This window comes from Coregonus clupeaformis, chromosome 7 (genome assembly GCF_020615455.1).
Source record: "Coregonus clupeaformis isolate EN_2021a chromosome 7, ASM2061545v1, whole genome shotgun sequence".
NCBI classification, from domain to species: Eukaryota; Metazoa; Chordata; class Actinopteri; order Salmoniformes; family Salmonidae; genus Coregonus; species Coregonus clupeaformis.
Window position 1 is genome coordinate 47,949,463 of NC_059198.1, and position 22,273 is coordinate 47,971,735.

General features: G+C 43.5%; 1 protein-coding gene across 1 annotated transcript in view; it reads left to right on the forward strand.

Annotated features, from left to right (window-relative positions):
• Window positions 1–179: 179 nt before the first annotated feature.
• LOC121569814 overlaps window positions 180–22,273 on the forward strand; it is a 169,666-nt gene continuing 147,572 nt past the window's right edge. Inside the window, exons 1-3 of the mRNA XM_045221552.1 lie at window positions 180–241; window positions 375–502; window positions 628–2,395. Coding sequence (XP_045077487.1) covers window positions 959–2,395 — 1,437 coding nt within the window. The 5' untranslated portion in view covers window positions 180–241; window positions 375–502; window positions 628–958. The remainder of the gene's footprint in view (window positions 242–374; window positions 503–627; window positions 2,396–22,273) is intronic.

A 22,273-nucleotide genomic window follows, 5' to 3' on the forward strand; every position in this document is an offset into this window, starting at 1 on the left:
ATCACCAAAAATATCCAATGAAGAATAAGGTAACACTCATTATTTCTGTCTTTGTGTGTTACATTGCAGATAGAACAAGATTTCAGGCTTCTGTTTGGTGAGGCCACAGCCAACAAATTCTTGGAGAAGTGGCCAACCACTTTCAAAGCAAAAGTAATAAAGGAAAGCCATGGACTTTTATCCACCACAGAACTCTTGGATTTGATGCGCAATGCTGAGTCAGCTGCTGAAGTTGAGAATGGTATGAATGAACTGTTTTACTTTTTATGTGGATAATGTAGGTGTGCATTATATGTCCATAATGGTGCAAGTTGTGAATAAGAATGTTATGCTACGGCACAATGTTAACCAGGTTTTTATTTACTTATTTGTAGGCTGGGACAGTGACATGTCTGCCATCTTGCTGCTGCTACATTTGCTACCACCATCTGCACAAGGTAGAAAGAGGCCGGGAAAGATGTCTGCATATCAAGCTGTAGATCAGCTCATCAGATTTCAAAAGGTATGCTTAACAGTTGTTTAAAATATATATTCCATCATCTCAATCTTGTGCACAGTTTGAGGTGATCTTATCTATTGTCAGAGGTTAGTCACCAAAACAATTCTGTTGAATGTGTTTTTTTGTAGGTTGGAACCAGTGTGCAGCAGCATCTTGACAACATCACCCAAAGCAGTCAGCCCTACCTTCTCGCCCAGGGATCCACACAGAGCAGCATTCACTCCTACTTCATTGTGGTTGACAAGCATGCTCTTCCATGCAAGGCAACAGGTTCAGTAGGAGCTTTTGACGAAGTCTTTAAAGCCCATTACGTATTTGGTACGTCATACAGTTCTTCCTTGAGCAGCTTTTTCACTTTTGTGCAAACAACCATCTATAACATCGACATGGGGGAAACAAAGGAGACTCCTAGAGTTGCTGAGTTGCGAGCAAGAATGGTGCGTTAGTTGAGATAAAACTATGAAGTGTTTTCTTTGCAAAAGTGACCATGGAAGTCCAAACAACCTTGTTAAGCACCTTAAGATAATTCATGGGCTATGTACAGGCAGGACTCTTTTTCTGAAATGTGGTCAAGAAGGATGCTCACGTTCTTTTGGTAGCTTTTCTGGTTTTAGAAAACATCTTAACAAGTGCCACGGAGAAAGTTTAGTAGATTCTATAGAAGATGATCTTTCAGACCCTCAAAGTACCGTCAACACCAGTAATATTTCTCATGTTGAAGTGTCGACTGAATGTTTAGAGGCTGAGTCAGAGTTATCTTCGCCATACATTGTAAATAGTTGTGCAGCTGTTATTTCTGATCTAAAGGCAGCAGGTGTTGGTCAAAGTACAGTAAATACTGTAGTGATTTCCATGGAAGAGATTGTTCAAGATATTCATCAGCATGCTAAAGAAACAGTGATAAAGCATGTATTTAGTAATGAAAGAGAAACAGAAATGTGCAAGAAAGTTGAGGCGTGTTTTGAGGGGTTAGAGAATCCTTTCACAGTTCTAAATTCGGAATACAAGCGATCAAAATTTATGACTGCCAAGTGGGAAATAGTAGAACCAGTTGAATGTGTGATTGGTTCAAGATTTGACACAAGACGAAATAAAAAGACTGGAACATATGATCAGGTAGTAGTTCAAGATAAATTCATGTATATTCCAATTTTATCTACACTGCAGTCAATATTTAAAAGTCAGTATTTTGCAGAAATGTTGCAAAGCTCAGCTACCAGCAACTCTAGACTGAGAGATATTTGTGATGGATCTTTTTTTAAAAGTCACCCCCTGTTCTCAACTGAGAAGCAGACAATACAGGTCCAGATGTTCTATGATGATTTTGAGGTCGCCAACCCATTGGGTTCCAAGCGAGGTATTCATAAATTGGGTGGAGTATATTTTACTTTAAGAAACTTCTCTCCAAAATGGAATTATTTTGTGGCTAACATACACCTGTGCGCCTTATTTCATACTCAAGATGTTAAACGATATGGTTTTAGTGAAATTTTTGCTCCCATTGTTCGAGACATTAAAGTGTTAGAGAGCGATGGTATTGAGATTCCATTATACAGTGGTTATGTACGTGGCACTGTAGTACAGGTAACAGGTGATAATTTGGGTTTGCATAGTTTGTTTGGTCTGGTGGAGTCTTTCAGTGCAAGGTACTGTTGCAGGTTCTGTTTAGCAGAAAAGGAGGACTTTCAAACAGAATTCTCTGAAGATTCTTCCAAAATAGTTTTACGCACCAAAGATATGCATACTGCTCACTGTCAAGAAATGGCTTGTAATCCATCCCTTCCGTATGTTTTTGGTGTGAAAAGGTCATGCATATTAAATTCATTGAGGTATTTTCACACAACTGAGAACTTCTCAGTTGATGTGATGCATGATGTGTTAGAAGGGGGTTGGCCAGTACGAATTGAAGTTATTATTTCTGTATTTGAATGAAAAACATGTTACATCAGGAGAAATACATTCAAGAATACAAAGTTTTGATTATGGTTTCACAGAGAGAAATAACAGGCCTGTGACTGTTAATTTAAGTGAAGGATCTAATGATCTGGGACTGAATGCAATTCAGTCCTGGTGCTTACTTAGGAATGTTCCTCTTATCTTTGGAGATTTGGTAACTTCTACTGACCAACACTGGGGCCTGCTTCTTTTATTATTGCAAATAATTAACATTATATTCTCGCCCATGTTATCTCAAGGTCTATGTGTATATTTAAAACATTTGATTGTTGATCACCATACACTGTTTAAGAAGTTGTATCCTCAGAAAAAACTTTTACCAAAGCACCATTTTCTTATCCACTATCCCCGCTGCATCCAGAAAATAGGGCCTGTACTTCATAGTTGGTGTATGAGGTATGAAGGCAAACATAATTTTTTCAAAAAACAGCTTAAATCGTTTAAAAATATTACCAAAACGCTGGCAAAAAAGCATCAGAATCATATGGCATATAGTTGGCGAAGATCAACAACTTTTAGTCGGTTAGATATTGGTCCAGGAAAAATGGTGGCTTTAAATATGGTAAAAGGAGGTTCTGAAATTGCTTTGGCAATGCAAGTGCCCAGTAGCATTCAGGTTATGAAGGTTAATTGGGCTAAACATAATGGGTATGTTTATCGCCCACACTTGGTTATCTGTGGCGAAGTTGACTCTGAAGTGCCCTTGTTTTATCAGATTGAGTCAGTTCTGATAATGTGTGAAAAACTGTTACTACTCACAGTGCCTTTAGTTACAGTAACTTTTCAAGAACATTTCCATGCATATGAGGTGATCAGATCAAAGCATGATTTAGTTTTTTTTCATGTCGACAACCTGCACTACCCTAGACCTTTTGACATACAAAGGTCATATGGAGGAAATGACACAGCTCTCCTTGTTGTGCCATATTGCTTTCTCTGGTGAACATTTTTATGATGTTATACTTCTGTCATAGACAAGGCAATGGGTGTACAATGTAAATTCACGGACATTGAAATTATACTTTTTTTTTCAATAAATGTGGGTGCTCTCATCTTGTATTATTGTGCTTTGTTTTATTTGATAGTATTGATATTTCTATAATTCAGTAACACTACATCATATGATTTAAAAAAAAAAAAAAAAAACTGTAGAGAAATGAAAAGTAAATATCATTACACTTTAAAGTGTCATTTTTTAAAGTAAAATTGTAGTTGACTTAACTCTATACAGTGTAATCATATTACTCTCAACAGTGTGATTAAACTACAGTGTTAAATATTTTGACACATTTCATTGTTATTTTTTACACAATATGGAGTAGAATTTACTCTAAAAGTTTTACACTGACCAAAGAGTACATTTTACACTGATTTTGAGTGGGACCAAATGTTATCTGAAACAGAGTTAAATTCAACTCGATAGGAGTTAAATTAACACTTCTGCTTTTACTGTGTACAAACTCCCCTCAAATGGCACACTATTCCCTTTATAGTGTACTACTTTTGACCAGGGCACATTAGGACTCAAAAATATAGTACTATATCAGGAATAGGGTTCCATTTCGGATGTAGACATGTTCTCACTTTACAAGGCCTTGTTAAACAGCCTTGAGGTTTGTTTTGGTATGGATTTACTGATATCACCTGTACATACCCACAGAAATGAATTGATCTCAGACAGAGAGAATGTATACAACACCTGTTTGTGAATATTCTATTACATTTTGTTAATCACTTACATTTTGCTCAATATGGGGAAAAATAATACCTTTCCCAGAATGCATTAGTTTAACCCTCAAATTGACCATAAACCCTTAAAAAAGAAGCCAGACAAATGAAATGGTTGGCGGAAATATAATTGGTTATTCTAAGCATTAAGGTTAAAGCATATATGAACATTGTTTCCAGATAAAAGTTATATAAAGTGTGACTTGTCACATTCAATGAAACTCTCATTTTCTATAATAACTGGAATTTCTTTGAATTGCACTAAATTTGATTAATCTTCCTGTCACAAACTTAAATTCAAATTCTCTATTCTGTGGAGTGTAGCCAATCCAATTCAAATTTCAACTCATGAGTTGAATGGGTGTCAATTCCAAAATTCAGAATTGAGCACAACTGGGGTGTGTGAGTGTGTGTGTGAGTGTGTGTGCATGTGTGTGTGTGTGTGTGTGTGTGTGTGTGTGTGTGTGTGTGTGTGTGTGTGTGTGTGTGCATGCTGGTGTCAGTATTGTGTAACATACAGTGCCTTCACAAAGTATTCATACACCTTGACTTATTCCACATTTTGTTGTGTTACAACCTGAATTCAAAATAGATTAAATTGATGTTGTTTTCTCACCCATCTTCAGACAATACCCCATAATGACAAAGTGAAAACGTGTTTAGACATTTTTGCAAATGTATTGAAAATGAAATACAGATCTTTCAATAATACAGATAATTTACATAAGTATTCACACCCCTAAGTCAATACTTTGTAGAAGCGGCTTTAGCAGCTATTACAGCTTTGAGTCTTTTGGTGTAAGTCTCTAAGAGCTTTCCACACCTGGATTGAGCAACATTTGCCCATTATTCTTTTCAAAATTCTTCAATCTCTGTCAAATTGGTTTTTGATCAATACTACAAAACCATTTTCAGGTCTTGCCATAGATTTTCAAATAGATTTAAGTCAAAACTGTAACTCGTTCAATAAGTAACATTCACTGTGTTCTTGGTAAACAACTCCAGTGTAGATTTTGCCTTGTATTTTATGTTATTGTCATGCTGAATGGTGAATTAATCTACACTGAATTGAATTAGTCCTGAAAAACTCTCCAGTCCTTAACGATTACAAGCATACCGATAACATGATGCAGCCACCACTATGGTTTAAAATATGGAGAGTGGTACTCAGTAATGTGTTGTATTGGATTTGCCACAAACATAACACTTTGTATTCAGGACAAAAAGTTAATTGCTTGCCACATTTTTTGCAGTATTACTTTAGTGACGTAATGCAAACAGGATGTATGTTCTGGAATATATTTATTCTGTACAGGCTTCCTTCTTTTCACTCTGTCAATTAGGTTAGTATTGTGGAGTAGCTACAATGTTGTTGATCCATCCTCAGTTTTCTCCTATCACAGCCATTAAACTCTATAACTGTTTTAATGTCACCATTGGCCTCATAGTGAAATCCCTGAGTGGTTTCCTTTCTCTACAGCAACTGAGTTAGAAAGTACGCCTGTATCTTTGTAGTGACTGGGTTTATTGATACACCATCCAAAGTGTAATTAATAACTTCACCATGCTCATCAGGATAATCAATGACTGCCTTATATTTTATTTTTACCCATCTACCAATAGGTGCCCTTCTTTACAAGGCATTAGAAAACCTCCCTGGTCTTTGTTGTTGAATCTGTGTTTGAAATTCATTGCTCGACTGAGGGATCTTACAGTTAATTGAATGTGTGGGGTACAGAGATGAGGTAGTCCTTCAAACATCATGTTATCACTATTATTGCACACAGAGTGAGTCCATGCAAATTGTTATGTGACTTGTTAACCACATTTTTACTCCTTAACTTATTTAGGCTTGCCATAACAAAGTGGTTGAATACACATTGTCTCAAGGCATTTCAACTTTTCATTTGTAAATAATTTGTAAAAATTTCTAAAAACATAATTCTACTTTGACATTATGGGTTATTGTGTGTTGGCCAGTGACAAAAAGTCAAGGGGTGTGAATACTTTCAGAAGGCACTGCATGGCCTAGCCCTTCAGGGCGACATCTGTCCTTGCCTTTTTAGGACAATAGGGACGTCCTCTGACTGATATAGTCTATTGCAATCTCTGACTAAGTTATGGTACTGCTTCAACCAACCCTGAAATGTTTATCTACAGTATACAGTTGAAGTCGGAAGTTTACATACACTTAGGTTGGAGTCATTCAAACTTATTTTTCAACCACTCCACACATTTCTTGTTAACAAACTATAGTTTGGTCGGTTAGGACATCTACTTTGTGCATGACATAAGTAATTTTTCCAACAATTGTTTACAGACAGATTATGTCACTTATAATTCACTGTATTACAATTCCAGTGGGTCAGAAGTTTACATACACTAAGTTGACTGTGCCTTTAAACAGCTTGGAAAATTCCAGAAAATGATGTCATGGCTTTAGAAGCTTATGATATGCTAATTGACATAATTTGAGTCAATTGGAGGTGTACCTGTGGATGTATTTCAAGGCCTACCTTCAACCTCGGTGCCTCTTTGCTTGACATCATGGGAAAATCAAAAGAAATCAGCCAAGACCTCAGAAAAAGAATTGTAGACCTCCACAAGTCTGGTTCATCCTTGGGAGCAATTTCCAAATGCCCGAAGGTACCACGTTCATCTGTACAAACAATAGTACGCAAGTATAAACACCATGGGACCACGCAGCCGTCATACCGCTCAGGAAGGATACGCGTTCTGTCTCCTAGAGATGAACATACTTTGGTGCGAAAAGTGCAAATCAATTCCAGAACAACAGCAAAGGACCTTGTGAAGATGCTGGAGGAAACAGGTACAAAAATACCTATATCCACAGTAAAACGAGTCCTATATCGACATAACCTGAAAGGCCGCTCAGCAAGGAAGAAGCCACTGCTCCAAAACCGCAATAAAAAAGTCAGACTACGGTTTGCATCTGCACATGGGGACAAAGATCGTACTTTTTGGAGAAATGTCGTCTGGTCTGATGAAACAAAAATAGAACTGTTTGGCCATAATGACCATCGTTATGTTTGGAGGAAAAAGGGGGATGCTTGCAAGCCGAAGAACACAATCCCAACTGTGAAGCACGGGGGTGGCAGCATCATGCTGTGGGGTGCTTTGCTGCAGGAGGGACTGGTGAACTATGTGGATATATTGAAGCAACATCTCAAGACATCAGTCAGGAAGTTAAAGCTTGGTCTCAAATGGTCTTCCAAATGGACCATGACCCCAAGCATACTTCCAAAGTTGTGGCAAAATGGCTTAAGGACAACAAAGTCAAGGTATTGGAGTCGCCATCACAAAGCCCTGATCTCAATCCTATAGAACATTTGTGGGCAGAACTGAAAAGCGTGTGCGAGGAAGGAGGCCTACAAACCTGACTCAGTTACACCAGCTCTGTCAGGAGGAATGAGCCAAAATTCACCCAACTTATTGTGGGAAGCTTGTGGAAGGCTACCCGAAACGTTTGACCAAAGTTAAACCATTTAAAGGCAATGCTACCAAATACTAATTGAGTGTATGTAAACTTCTGACCCACTGGGAATGTGATGAAAGAAATAAAAGCTGAAATAAACCATTCTCTCTACTATTATTCTGACATTTCACATTCTTAAAATAAAGTGGTGATTCTAACTGACCTAAGACAGGGAATTTTTACTAGGATTATATGTGAGGAATTGTGAAAAACTGAGTTGAAATGTATTTGGCTAAGGTGTATGTAATCTTCCGACTTCAACTGTATGTTTCTCTCTCTCTCTCTCTCTCTCTCTCTCTCTCTCTCTCTCTCTCTCTCTCTCTCTCTCTCTCTCTCTCTCTCTAAATCAATAATCAAATGACCCCTTACTCATTGTACTCTTGAATTGGTTAAATTGGTAAATTACACACAATCATTGTATAAATCTTCCACTTCTTGTATCTCAATCCTTTTTGTATGTGACACACTTCACATTTTGAGGACTACTGCTCCACACCACACTCACTCTTGCAACATTGAAGTATCGTCCTTTTTAAATGAAGCTATGAAGAGTTGGTTATAATTCCAATTTCATCCTCCAGAAGAGGCATCTTCTTTTCAAGAAGCTAGGCATATGTTGCACATCACTACGTCACATGAGAGGCATTCAATATTTGTATTGATTTTTTTAGGCAGGAATGCCTTCTGGAACATGTGAACTTTAATGTGCCTTAATAACAAATGTGTATGCCATCTATAAATACAAATACAATTGTTACATTACGAGCCTAGTTGGTTTAGCCACGGAAAAAGACAGGAACCTTCCCGCTAGCCATGATTGGCTGAGATAATGGATGAGCTGGAAATGCAGAGAGATAAGTTCGGATTGGTCTGCCATGTAGCACACTTCTGTATAATAATCCTTGCTACCACAGCTTTTTTGAAATATATAACTTTAGCTATTGAGATCTGCAAAAGTGTTGCTACTGCTTTCAACAACCTTGCTTCCCAGAATTTAGCAGGCACTATCGACATAGATCAGTGGGAAAAAGTTGTGATGGACTACTTTTCTGCACAAGGTCAGTGTGAACCGGAGTGACTTGACAAAACAACGGGCGAAACAAGCTGTAGCTAGCTACAAACCAAACGTAAAAGACAAGCTGCCGTGAAGCATTAATCCATGTATATGGGTAAGAGTTTAGCTACATTTTCAGATATTATATGTTTCTAACTTTGTCAGAAAGTTGTTTTCATTGCATGTTAAAGCGTTCCGTTTGTTAGCTAGCGAACGTTAGCTTTCTGGCTCGCTAGCTAACGTTAAGTAGTAATAATATTTGTATCTCAGAAAATCATTTGCATTACAAGTCATAGCCTAATGTTAGTTAGCTAGCTAACATTGAACCTAGTTGGTTAGCTTTAACTACCTGCATAATCATACTACAGCATTTCATGCATGGTGGCTAACTATGACAATCAGTTTGTATTGCTAGTAGTATGGGTTGGGATTATGTTTAATTGTTTAGCTAGATGACTACATGTCTAAACAAAAGACTCCACTTCGCAAGAGAATGATAGCATTACCCATCAAGTTAGCCAGGTGTGTCTGGGGGTGATAACGGCCATCTATTGTATTTCATGAACACCAGAGGTGCCACAGGAGAGGAGGTTGTCGGGTGAGGTCGTCAGGTAAGCTTGGCTTTATACATAGTTTGGGCTTTGTCGAGTAATTATTGTAGGTTAGTGATGTATTCGGCTGAGCCCGGTGAAGCACGAAGCTAGCTAGCTAACCCACTACCTGGACTAGCTGGCGGGTAGCTACTGGCAACTATTAGCAACGGTATAGTTGTTTCACGCCTGAGAGTGCCTGTAATTACGCCAGCTGGCTGCCTACAATAATTACATACAATAATGCCTACCATTCAGCTGTTTTCTAACCTCATTGTCTGAAGCGTTAACGTTAGGTAGTAAGTGGCTACTGTGCTTGAAATTTAGCTAGCTTGTTGCTACCTGGATAGCTACTAGTAAACAATAGCTGGAACGACCTAGCGAACAGACGCGAACTGGCTGAGTCAATTCAGTGGCTAGCTTGCACTTGGCTAGCTAACAGTAGCTGCTAGGAGTAAGTTATAACCTACATTTGTGTCTTGTTTTTACATATTGGTAGCCAGAGTCGTTCAAGGAATTCGGGACATGGGTGACTAGTTAACGTTAGCTTGGCTCTCTCTGTGTGTTCGTGCCGTGAAAGGAGGGGTTTCTTCTTTGTCTGAAAGCAATGGCTAGCTAGTATGCTAACTATTCTAGCTAACTAACTGGCTGAATAAGTTGACGACGGACTCGCTCAAGCTGTCGGGACTAACCCACAACGTTAGACACGGACACAAATAATCTGCTTGCCGTGTTGACACACTGGTGGTTTGTTGTGGCTGAGTATTGGTGCTAAACCGTGTTGTTGGAGTCCGGCATGCTAGCTGGCTGTGGCGTCTTATGACTAGGTGCCCTGGATGATTTTCACGGAAGAATACTGTACCAAGTTAGCTAGCTGAATAAACTAAGTTAGTCTATTCCTAGAAAACATTGAACCGCTGTAGTTTACAACAATTATAGTTTCTGAGGTGGAAGTTGGGAGAGTTATATTTGGGTGTTGTGGTGAGGGAGGCCCCGCTCTCTCCTTTCCCAGATGTTTAGTTCGTTTCATTCCGATCTCCTTTGCATTATTGTAGCCATTTTCTGTAGCCTGTCAACTAAGCCTCTGTCTATCCCTGTTCTCTCCTCTCCACCCACGTGGAGTTCCAGGTCACAGGCAGCCTCTGGAACTGCCGTTCTGCTGCCAACAAGGCAGAGTTAATCTCAGCCTATGCTACCCTCCAGTCCCTCGACTTCTTGGCGCTGACTGAAACATGGATTACCACTGAAAACACTGCTACTCCTACTGCTCTCTCCTCGTCTGACCATGTGTTCTCGCATACCCCGAGAGCATCTGGTCAGCGGGGTTATGGCACAGGAATCCTCATCTCTCCCAAGTGGACATTCTCTATTTTTCCCCTGACCCATCTGTCTATCTCCTCATTTGAATTCCATGCTGTCACAGTCACTAGCCCATTTAAGCTTAACATCCTTGTCATTTATCGCCCTCCAGGATCCCTTGGAGAGTTCATCAATGAGCTTGACGCCTTGATAAGTTCCTTTCCTGAGGATGGCTCACCCCTCACAGTTCTGGGGGACTTCAACCTCCCTACGTCTACCTTTGACTCATTTCTCTCTGCCTCCTTCTTTCCACTCCTCTCCTCTTTTGACCTCACCCTCTCACCGTCCCCCCCTACTCACAAGGCAGGCAATACGCTTGACCTCATCTTTACTGGATGCTGTTCTTCTACTAATCTCACTGCAACTCCCCTCCATGTCTCCGACCACTACTTTGTATCCTTTTCTCTCTCGCTCTCCTCCAACACTACTCATTCTGCCCCTACACAGATGGTAATGCACCGCCGCAACCTTCGCTCTCTCTCTCCCGCTACTCTCTCCTCTTCCATCCGATCATCTCGTCCCTCTGCTCCATCCTTCTCCCTCCAATCTCCTGATTCTGCCTCCTCAACCCTCCTCTCCTCCCTTTCTGCATCCTTTGACTCTCTATGTCCCCTATCCTCCCGGCCGGCTCGGTCCTCACTTCCAGCTCCGTGGCTTGATGACTCATTGCGAGCTCACAGAACAGGGCTCCGGGCAGCCGAGCGGAAATGGAGGAAAACTAGACTCCCTGCGGACCTGGCATCTTTTCACTTCCTCCTCTCTACATTTTCTTCATCTGTTTCTGCTGCTAAGGCCACTTTCTACCACTCTAAATTGCAAGCATCTGCCTCTAACCCTAGGAAGCTCTTTGCCACCTTCTCCTCCCTGCTGAATCCTCCTCCCCCTCCCCCCCTCCTCCCTCTCTGTGGATGACTTCGTCAAACATTTTTAAAAGAAGGTTGACGACATCCGATCCTCGTTTGTTAAGTCAAATGACACTGCTGGTCCTGCTCACACTGCCCTACCCTACGCTTTGACTTCTTTCTCCCCTCTCTCTCCGGATAAAATCTTGCGACTTGTGACGGCCGGCCGCCCAACAACCTGCCCGCTTGACCCCCTATCCCCTCCTCTCTTCTCCAGACCATCTCCGGTGACCTTCTCCCTTACCTCTCCTCGCTGATCAACTCATCCTTGACCGCTGGCTATGTCCCTTCCGTCTTCAAGAGAGCGAGAGTTGCACCCCTTCTCAAAAAACCAACACTCGATCCCTCTGATGTCAACAACTACAGACCAGTATCCCTTCTTTCTTTTCTCTCCAAAACTCTTGAGCGTGCCGTCTTTAGCCAACTCTCTTGCTATCTCGCTCAGAATGACCTTCTTGATCCAAACCAGTCAGGTTTCAAGACTGGTCATTGAACTGAGACTGCTCTTCTCTGTGTCACGGAGGCTCTCTGCACTGCTAAAGCTAACTCTCTCTCCTCTGCTCTTGTCCTTCTAGACCTGTCTGCTGCCTTTGATGCTGTGAACCATCAGATCCTCCTCTCTACCCTCTCGGAGCTGGGCATCTCCGGCGCGGTTCACTCTTGGATTGCGTCCTACCTGACCGGTCGCTCCTACCAAGTGGCGTGGAGAGAAGCTGTCACCGCACCACGTGCTCTCACCACTGGTGTCCCCCAGGGCTCAGTTCTAGGCCCTCTCCTATTCTCGCTATACACCAAGTCACATGGCTCTGTCATATCCTCACATGGCCTCTCCTATCATTACTACGCAGACGACACACAACTAATCTTCTCCTTTCCTGCTTCTGATAACCAGGTGGCAAATCGCATCTCTGCATGTCTGGCAGACATATCAGTGTGGATGAAGGATCACCACCTCAAGCTGAACCTTGGCAAGACGGAGCTGCTCTTCCTCCCGGGGAAGGACTGCCCGTTCCATGATCTCGCCATCACGGTTGACAACTCCGTTGTGTCCTCCTCCCAGAGTGTGAAGAGCCTTGGCGTGACCCTGGACAACACCCTGTCGTTCTCCGCTAACATCAAGGCGGTGACCCGATCCTGTAGGTTCATGCTCTACAACATTCGGAGAGTACGACCCTGCCTTACACAGGAAGTGGCACAGGTCCTAATCCAGGCACTTGTCATCTCCCATCTGGATTACTGCAACTCGCTGTTGGATGGGCTCCCTGCCTGTGCCATTAAACCCCTACAACTCATCCAGAATGCCGCAGCCCGTCTGGTGTTCAACCTTCCCAAGTTTTCTCACGTCACCCCACTCCTCCGCACACTCCACTGGCTTCCAGTTGAAGCTCGCATCTGCTACAAGACCATGGAGCTGTGAGGGGAACGGCACCTTCGTACCTTCAGGCTCTGATCAGTCCCTACACCCAAACGAGGGCATTGCGTTCATCCACCTCTGGCCTGCTGGCTCCCCTACCTCTGCGGAAACACAGTTCCCGCTCAGCCCAGTCAAAACTGTTCGCTGCTCTGGCACCCCAATGGTGGAACAAGCTCCCTCACGACGTCAGGACAGCGGAGTCACTCACCACCTTCCGGAGACATTTGAAACTCCACCTCTTTAAGGAATACCTGGGATAGGATAAAGTAATCCTTCTACCCCCCCTTACCCCACCCCCACCCCCCAAAAAAACAAAAAAACATTGTAAAGTGGTTATCCCACTGGCTATAAGGTGAATGCACCAATTTGAAAGTCGCTCTGGATAAGAGCGTCTGCTAAATGACGTAAATGTAAATGTAATGTGTACATGTCTAGACAATAGTGACCCATCCACTTAGCTAGATGTGGCTGGGGGGTGGTTATAGCATTTATTTCACATGACCCATCAATTTAGACAAGTGTCTGGGTAAGCATCATCTAATAATTATAAAATATTTATAAAATATTTGTATCTGGACACTTTCAAAGTCAGATTAGGATATAGGCCAAGGACTAGATATGGGTTGGGCTTAAGAGGGTGTGAACGAGGCTGAATAGGTGTAGATTAAGAAGAGCTCTCCAGTAGCTGTACCAAAACCTTCAAAGGCATTTTTCTCAAAAGTGGGGTTACAAGTTTATGAACTTTCAAAGCAGAATTACTTTCCCATTGTTCCTCAACTGCAGTGTATGATATACCATTTTGGAGCTCTGAGTCTCTACTTTTATCCAATGTAAAAAAACATTATTTCACATTTTGCTACATAAGACCGAATCGAGGCGGTGGCTAAACTCCAATGTGCTGATAGAGGAAAGACCAATGTTCTTGTAAAAAAATAAAGATATCATGTTTATGAATGACATTGTAAATACCGTAAGAACAGTAAAATTATGTCACAAGCAATTAACAAAAGTGTATGGAGATGCATGCTCTATACAAAAATCTACTCATCACAGCTCTGCCCCCCAAAAATGGAAGAGGCAATTACTCAAAAGAGAAAGGCATTAATTGGTTTGTCTGCCTTTTTAGGAAAAAACATACATAGCTTAAAATGACTAGTATAAATCGTAAAATGTATCAGTTTCACTTAAGGTCGAGAGGTTTGACAACTATGCTGCATAAAACTCAAAATAGTTAGGAACAGATTTGTTATGTCCCAATACCATGGCATATGGTTTATAAACTGATCAACAAAATCAACAATTGACGCATCAATCAGTTCTTTTCAATTTAAAATATTATGTACAATTCTTGCCACAAAATAATGCTCAATATATGGGACATTGAACAGTCAGCCCTGTGCAGACTGCCACGAGGAAACATAATAAATAGATAATCTCTTTTGGTACTGTCCTTCGGTGGCTCACTTTTGGAGTCAGGTCCAGGAGTGGTTGTTAAGTCATATTGTCTGTGTTCAGATGGACCATGAAACAGTACTGTTTAGAAAATCTAAAGGGCAATCTCGGTAGAAATGGTACAAATAGAGAGGTTCAAGGCCCTTGTAAGACATCACAGTAAAATAGAAGGATGTATTGCAAAAATAAATACTAAATGGCAGTGTACTGGGAAAGATGGGTTAGTTAACAGTTGTTTACTCCACAGTTGTTTCGTGACAACAATATATTGTGTACCATTTGTTCCCTGCCAGGCAATGTTCTGGAACATTTAGCTACCTCAAGCTACATAACAAACATTTAGAAATCCTATTTAATTAAAGGTAATGTGACTCAAATTTGGTTTACTTTAAGCTAGTTATTGCCTTTGCCTGCCCCTCAATGTTTTGATTCTGTTGTAAACTTTCCCTTTTCATTCTAATTACTTTCTGTGTAATATTAGAAAACTGGGACACTGACGCTGTGTGTGTGTGGGTGTCTGTCTGCCTGCGCGTGCGTGTCTGTGTTTGCTCTACACACACTCACTCAACCTGAGTGAACCCGAGTCGTCTGAGTGAGCCCAACACAAATAAATGAATCCAAGAGCAGTAGTAAAGTGGCAGTGGAGAACAGACAGTCTGTGTTCCAAATGGCACCCTCATCCATATGAAGTGCACTACATTTGAAGAGAGCCCATAGTGATGAGTAGTGCTATTTGGGATGTATCTGCGGACTCTCTCCACTAGCTCCTCCGTGATCCTGTCTCCCAATGACAATTTATGATTGAGGCCAATCAGTGCCATCTCGGCCTGCATCTCTGCTTTCCCCACTCCAGCATCAGTGACCAATTCCCTCTGTATTAGCCCTGTGCTCATAATACAAAACTGCCTGCAGAATCCTTCAACATTTGCCCCCCCACCCTCTGAAATGTTCATCATAATTTATTTCATCTGTAGCCTAATAAACTGCATGCTTTCCCGACGAGTCATAGTGGGAGGACCATAAAACATGTAATCGCATGACTCCAAGTTTACTTCGATATGATCGTTATTCTATCAATATTTGCGCATAAAACCGTTTCCACTGTCATTTCTTGCATAATTTATTTAACAGACACAAAAAGATCCCACATTGTCTACTGTATTTTGTTTTGTCCCCTACGTGGGCGGCAGGTGGCTTAGTGGTTATGAGCGTTGTGCCAGTAACCGAAAGGTTGCTGCTTCTAATCCCCAAGCTGATTAGGTGAAAAATCTGTCGATGTGCCCTTGAGCAAGGCACTTAATCCTAATTGCTTCTGTAAATTGCTCTGGATAAGAGCATCTGCTAAATGACTAAAATGTAAAATGTTGTTGACATTTGTAAAGTTTACTGTAAAATGTTCTGTTTCCATCAGGCCTGTCATTACATTTTTTATCCAACATCTACTTTACTCTCATAAAAAGGTTGGTGTCACGACTTCCTCCGAAGATGTCTCCCCTCCTTGTTCGGGCAGGCTTCGGCGTTCGTCGTCACCGGCCTTCTAGCCAATGCCGCTCCATATCTCCTCATTCCATTTGTCTTGTCTTGTCAATTACACACACCTGGTTCATATTCCCCTCATTAGTACGTGTTTAAGTGTTCCCTCTGCCCCCCTTGTCCTTGTGGGTGATTGTTCATTGTGAGGATTAGTAGCTCGGTTGAGCTCAATATTTTGTTTTGCCGGGGTATTTTCCCTGTGTGCATGTTTGTCCCAGTGCGCCTGTTTTGCGCACTGGACTGGTTACGCTAGATTACGGAATAAACTCGGTATGCTGTGATTTGCCCTCCTGCGCCTGACTCCGTCAAATCACGCATCACAGAATCACCCACCTCTCGAAAAGAAGTCAGCAGGAGAGGAGCGCATGCCTGGAGTCGAGGAACGGGTCCAGGAGCATTCAACAATGCTAGCCAGCTTGGAAGAAGCAATGGATCGGGTTCTCCAGGTCGTCCAACGCCTGGAGAGGAGAGGACCCGATCTGTCGACACCAGCTGGGCAACCGGATCCAGCCACCCACACCCCAGCACCCAGAGGGATCCATACATCCCGACCACGGGAGTTCGACGGGACAGCTGCTCTCTGCCAGGGATTCCTCCTCCAACTGGAGCTCTACTTCTCCAGCATCAGGCCGGCCCCATCGGAGCAGGAGAAGGTGTCCGCCCTCGTCTCCTGCCTCTCGGGGAAAGCCCTGGAGTGGGCCAACACGGTCTGGAACGAAGGAGGAGCCGCGTGGACAAATACGGGGAGTTGCTCGCCTCTTTTGGGCTGTCTTCGATCACAGGCCTGAAGGTCGAGAGGCGGGTGAGCGGCTGGTCCACCTGAGGCAGGGGACGAGGACTGCGCAGGACTCTAGAAGCTGGGTCCGGGTGGAATGAGCGGGCCCTTATTGACCACTTCTGGTGCCATCTGCGGGAGGACTTCCGAAGGGAGCTAGACTGCCGGGACACCATGTTGTCCTTCACACAACTGGTGGACATGGCCATCCGTTTGGACAACCTGCTGGCGTCCAGAGGACATCCTGGAGGGGGTCTGCCCGTTCCAACCCTGGCCGACTCGGATCAGGAGCTGATGGAGCTGGGTGGAGCCGCGATCCGAGAGAGCGGAGGACGACAGCGCCAGTGTCATCTGGTGGCACGAAGTGACATTACACCGCACGATGTCGTCAGCGTTCTTTTGGGTCTCGAGGCGGCAGGCAGGGCACTCTCGCATCACCCCAGGTATCGAACACCCACACTTGTTCAGAGCCCTCTGCTGCGCACTGTACCCTATCCATCCACTTTCCTGATCACATTGTAGTTCCCCAGTGTAAGGCGCTAGTCGATTCAGGCGCAGCTGGGAACTTTATGGACAGGGCATTCTCACACAGTCTAGGCATTTCATTGGTTCCCCTATCCATTCGACTCCCCATCAGAGCACTTGACAGTCGACCGTTAGGGTCCGGGTTTGTTAGGGAAGTTACCGCACCAATCACCATGGTTACCCACGAGACTCATTGCGAGCAAGTCACGTTTTTTTATAATTGAGTCTCCTGCTTTCCCTGTGGTACTAGGTATCCAATGGTTAGCGCTCCACAACCCCACATTCTCATGGCCACAGAGGGTTCTCACGGGGTGGTAGCGAGAGTGTCAGGGTAGGTGTCTCGGTGTTTCCGTTGGTGCAACCACGGTGGAAAGTCCAGACAGTACCTCCACCGTGCGCATTACCCCCGAATACCGCGATTTGGTGCACACATTTTCCAAAACACAGGCGACCAAGTTACCACCTCATCGGGCGGGGGATTGCGCGATAAACCTCCGGATAGATTCTGTGCCTCCCAGCAGTCATGTGTATCCCCTGTGACAGGCTGAAACGGAGGCTATGGAAACATACGTCACCGAGTCCCTGTGCCAGGGGTTTATACGTCCAACCACTTCACCTGCCTCCTCAAAAGACAACGGTATGCGCCCTTGCATTAATTATCGATCAATGAACAAGGAGACGATACGATTTAGTTATCCTCTCCCCCTCATTCCTTCAGTGATCGAGTAAATGCATGGGGCGCGCTTCTTCACCAAATTAGATCTCCGGAGTGCGTACATCTTGGTGCGTGTCCGAGAGGGGGATGAGTGGAAGACAGCATTCAGCACAACCACGGGGCATTATGAAAACCTGGTGATGCCCTACAGGTTGATGAATGCTCCATCCGTCTTCCAGTCCTATGTGAACGAGGTTTTTCGGGACATGCTTGGTCGCGGTGTAGTGGTCTACATCGATGACATTCTGGTGTATTCCACTACGCGCGCCGAGCATGTGTCCCTGGTTCGCAAAGTGCTGGCCCAACTGTTGGAAAATGACATTTATGCCAAGGCAGAAAAGTGTCTGTTTTTCCTGTAGTCAGTCTCCTTCCTCGGATACCGCATTACCACCTCAGGTGTGGAGATGGAGGGAGATCGCATTTCAGCCGACTCCAACCACCGTTAAGGAGGAGCAGAGCTTTATTTGCTTTGCCAACTACTATCGGTGGTTTATCCGGGGCTTTGGCAAGGTCGCAGCTCCCATTACATCTCTGTTGAAGGGTGGGCCGTCCCGGCTACGCTGGTCTGCTGAGGCGGACAGGGCCTTCAGTAACCTGAAGGGTCTGTTCACCTCAGCTCCGGTACTGGCTGTTACGAACCCCGTGGCTTTAAACGTCTAGGGTGGATGGACAAGAGACCCGTAACATAATTCATGCAAATTAGAATCATGACATGGAAACAGTGAGAACAAAAAATACACCGACAACCATAAGCTACCGTCAAACATAAAATGTTTATTTTGAACACACGGTAAAGGTTTGGGAAAAAGGGCTGAGCAGGACCCAAGAAATGAAACAATAGTGTAAAAAAAACCTAAACTGATCTTGCCTGCCTCAAGAACCGCTAAGCTACTGCTAATCATACAAAAATTACAGTGGGTGGTCCGCTCAGGTCTAACTAGTGTTTTTAGACAATTCTCTTCCTACGGGTAATGTATGCCCAAGGGCAACTTGCTTAAATCCCCCTTTTCCCAGAAACACACAACAAAGTTACCAAACAGAGTAACCAGCAAATGAGTGAGTACACAAAACACACGACACCACAGTATCCATACTCACATACGGAAAATAGTATCTCTCTACAAACACAACTGACTGGCTTTTAAAACAATGGGAGGTGTAAGTGAAAAACCAGAAACAGGTGGTGCAATACAGAGGAATGTCCACTGATTGGTCCACCGCAGCAATCAGCAGCCAAACGGATGTTGGACAGGTGGGACACCCCAACGACCACCAATCAGGAACATAAAGGACACCTGTGATTAGGGCAGAAGGAGAGGAAAAACACAAAAACACACACAGGATACCTGTATCCGTAACACTCCCACCCTTAAAAGAGCACACCACAAGGGTTTGCGACACACGTGCCATCACAACACCCAAAATTCAAAGATCAACAGCATCCTGACGGGATAACAAAAAAAACCTAGTTTTCTAAACACGAGACAAAGCATCTGCCAACACATTATCCGACCCCTTTTTGTGGCGGATCTCCAAATTATAATTTTTCACTACAAGTGCCCAACGCATATGGCGTTGGTTCTGGTTGTACATCCGGTGGGGTTATGGTCAGTATACACGATCACTGGTAATGCACTGGAACCAACATATACTTCAAAGTACTGCAGAGCTAATAACAAAGCTAGAGCTTCTTGTTCAATGGTGGAATAGTTTGTCTGACATTTGTTAAATTTCCGTGAAAAATAACAGACAGGATGGTCCACTCCACTCTGGTCCGGCTGCAGTAGAACAGCACCAGCACCTCTGGCACTTGCATCTACCTCCAGTTTAAATGGTCGTTCAAAATCTGGCGCAGCAAGAACAGGAGTACTACATACGAGCTGTGTTGAAAGCAGTACGACAATCTTCAGACCATACACATTTTCTCGCCGGACTGAGCAAATCCGTTAATGGAGCAACTACCGCAGAGAAATGTTTACAGAAACTACGGTAGTAGCCAACCATCCCTAAAAAGCGGCGTAGCTCTCTTCTGGTGGTAGGTGCGGGAAATGCATTTATAGCTGAGACCTTGGCATCTACAGGGCGCACCTGACCATGGCTGACCTGTTTACCGAGATAAGTAACAGTGGCCTTCCCAAACTTGCACTTTGCTAAGTTCAGGGTTAGAGAAGCGGCTGCTAGACGTTCACACACTACCCTTAGAGTGTTAACATGATCAGACCACTCAGTTGAAAAAATTACCAGATCATCAAGGTAAGCAAGTATGGGTGGTCCTCTGTAGCTCAGCTGGTAGAGCACGGCGCTTGTAACGCCAAGGTAGTGGGTTCGATCCCCGGGACCACCCATACACAAAAATGTATGCACGCATGACTGTAAGTCGCTTTGGATAAAAGCGTCTGCTTAATGGCATATTATTATTATTATAAGCACTACAATTAGGAACTCCAGACAATACTGTGTTAACCAAGCGTTGGAAAGTGGCTGGTGTGTTCCGCATCCCAAATGCCATGACAGCATATTGTAGGAAGTGGTCTGGGGTCACAAAGGCAGAGATGTCGGAGGCACGTGAGGTTAACGGCACCTGCCAGTAACCTTTTAGAAGATCTAGTTTGGTTACATAAGTAGCAGCACCAACAGTGTCAATACAGTCATCCAGTCTGGGTAACGGGAACGAGTCGGGCACTGTGACAGCATTGACCTTCCGATAGTCCGTACATAACCTGGATGGTCCATCAGGTTTAGGAACCAGAATGCACGGAGAACTCCAAGGACTTGAACTTGGCATAGCCAGGTTATTCTCCAGCAAATAACCGACCTCATCCCTCATTATCTTTCTTTTAGAGACGTTGACACGATAAGCATGTTGCTTGATAGGTGCAGCGTTTCCAACATTAATGTCATGTTCTAACACATTTGTGCATGTAGGAACATCATTAAAAAGACATGGAAAGCTGTGTAATAGTCTCACAATATCATCTGACTGACTGTCCGATAAATGAATCAAGCTTGACGGGAGAGACAGCAGCATCTCTGAATTGGGCAATTTAGCACACTGCTGCTGAGTATTGCGCAACTCCAAACCATCTCCATCCACATCATTAACATGACCTCCCACTACAGCCGTAGCAGCAATAGAGACAGCCGACTCGGCCAGTTTCTCTGGACTGTCTATCTGAGTGACGGGTCTGGTGTGGTATGTCTTCAACATGTTAACGTGGCACACACGAGATTGGCGTTTTCTATCAGGAGTCTGTATCACGTAGTCAGTTTCACTTAGTTTCATTTCAATTACATAAGGACCAGAGAAACATGTTGACAATGACGCTCCTGGCACAGGCAACAATACAAGAACTTGGTCACCTGGCTGCAGTGAACGAGAAACAGCCTGGTTGTCATAGTGCCGTTTCATCCGTCTCTGTGAGGAAGACAGCGCTTCCTTTGCTAGAGCACAGGCACCATGTAGGCGCTCACGAAATCGACTAACGTAGTCCAACACATTTTCTTTCACACACAACTCTTGTGATAAAAACTGATCCTTAAGGACTTTCATAGGTCCTCTCATGGTGTGTCCAAACATCAGTTCAGCTGGCTGAACCCTAGGGATTCCTGTACTGTCTCACAGACAGCAAACAAAACTAGAGGAACTCCCTCATCCCAATCCTTCTCAGATTCCAAGCAATATTTACAGAGCATAGACTTCAGTGTCTGATGCCCACGTTCAAGCGCACCCTGAGACTCTGGGTGATATGCGCTTGACACACGGTGTGTAACTGACAAGGATTTTAACACTTGTTTGAAAAGCTTAGAAAGGAAATTCGTACCCTGATCAGTTTGTACCACCTTAGGTAACCCAAAAGTTGAGAAGAATTTGATCAAAGCTTTACTCACCACCGGAGCAGTAATCCTTCGCAGAGGAATGGCCTCTGGGTACCTGGTGGCCACACACATAATCGTCAACAGAAACTGGTTACCAGATTTTGTCTTAGGTAATGGTCCAACACAATCAACCATCACATGTTTGAATGGTTCACCTATGGCAGGTATGGGACAAAGAGGCGCAGGAGGAATAACTTGGTTTGGTTTCCCAGTTACTTGACAGGTGTGGCAAGTCCGACAGAACTGAACCACATCTTGTTTTAAACCAGGCCAAAAGAAATGTCGCAAAACTCGATCATAAGTCTTGGTGACTCCCAGATGTCCGGACCACTGGTGATCATGAGCGAGGGATAAAACATTTTGTCGAAAGGCTTTAGGAATCACTATTTGGTAAACAGC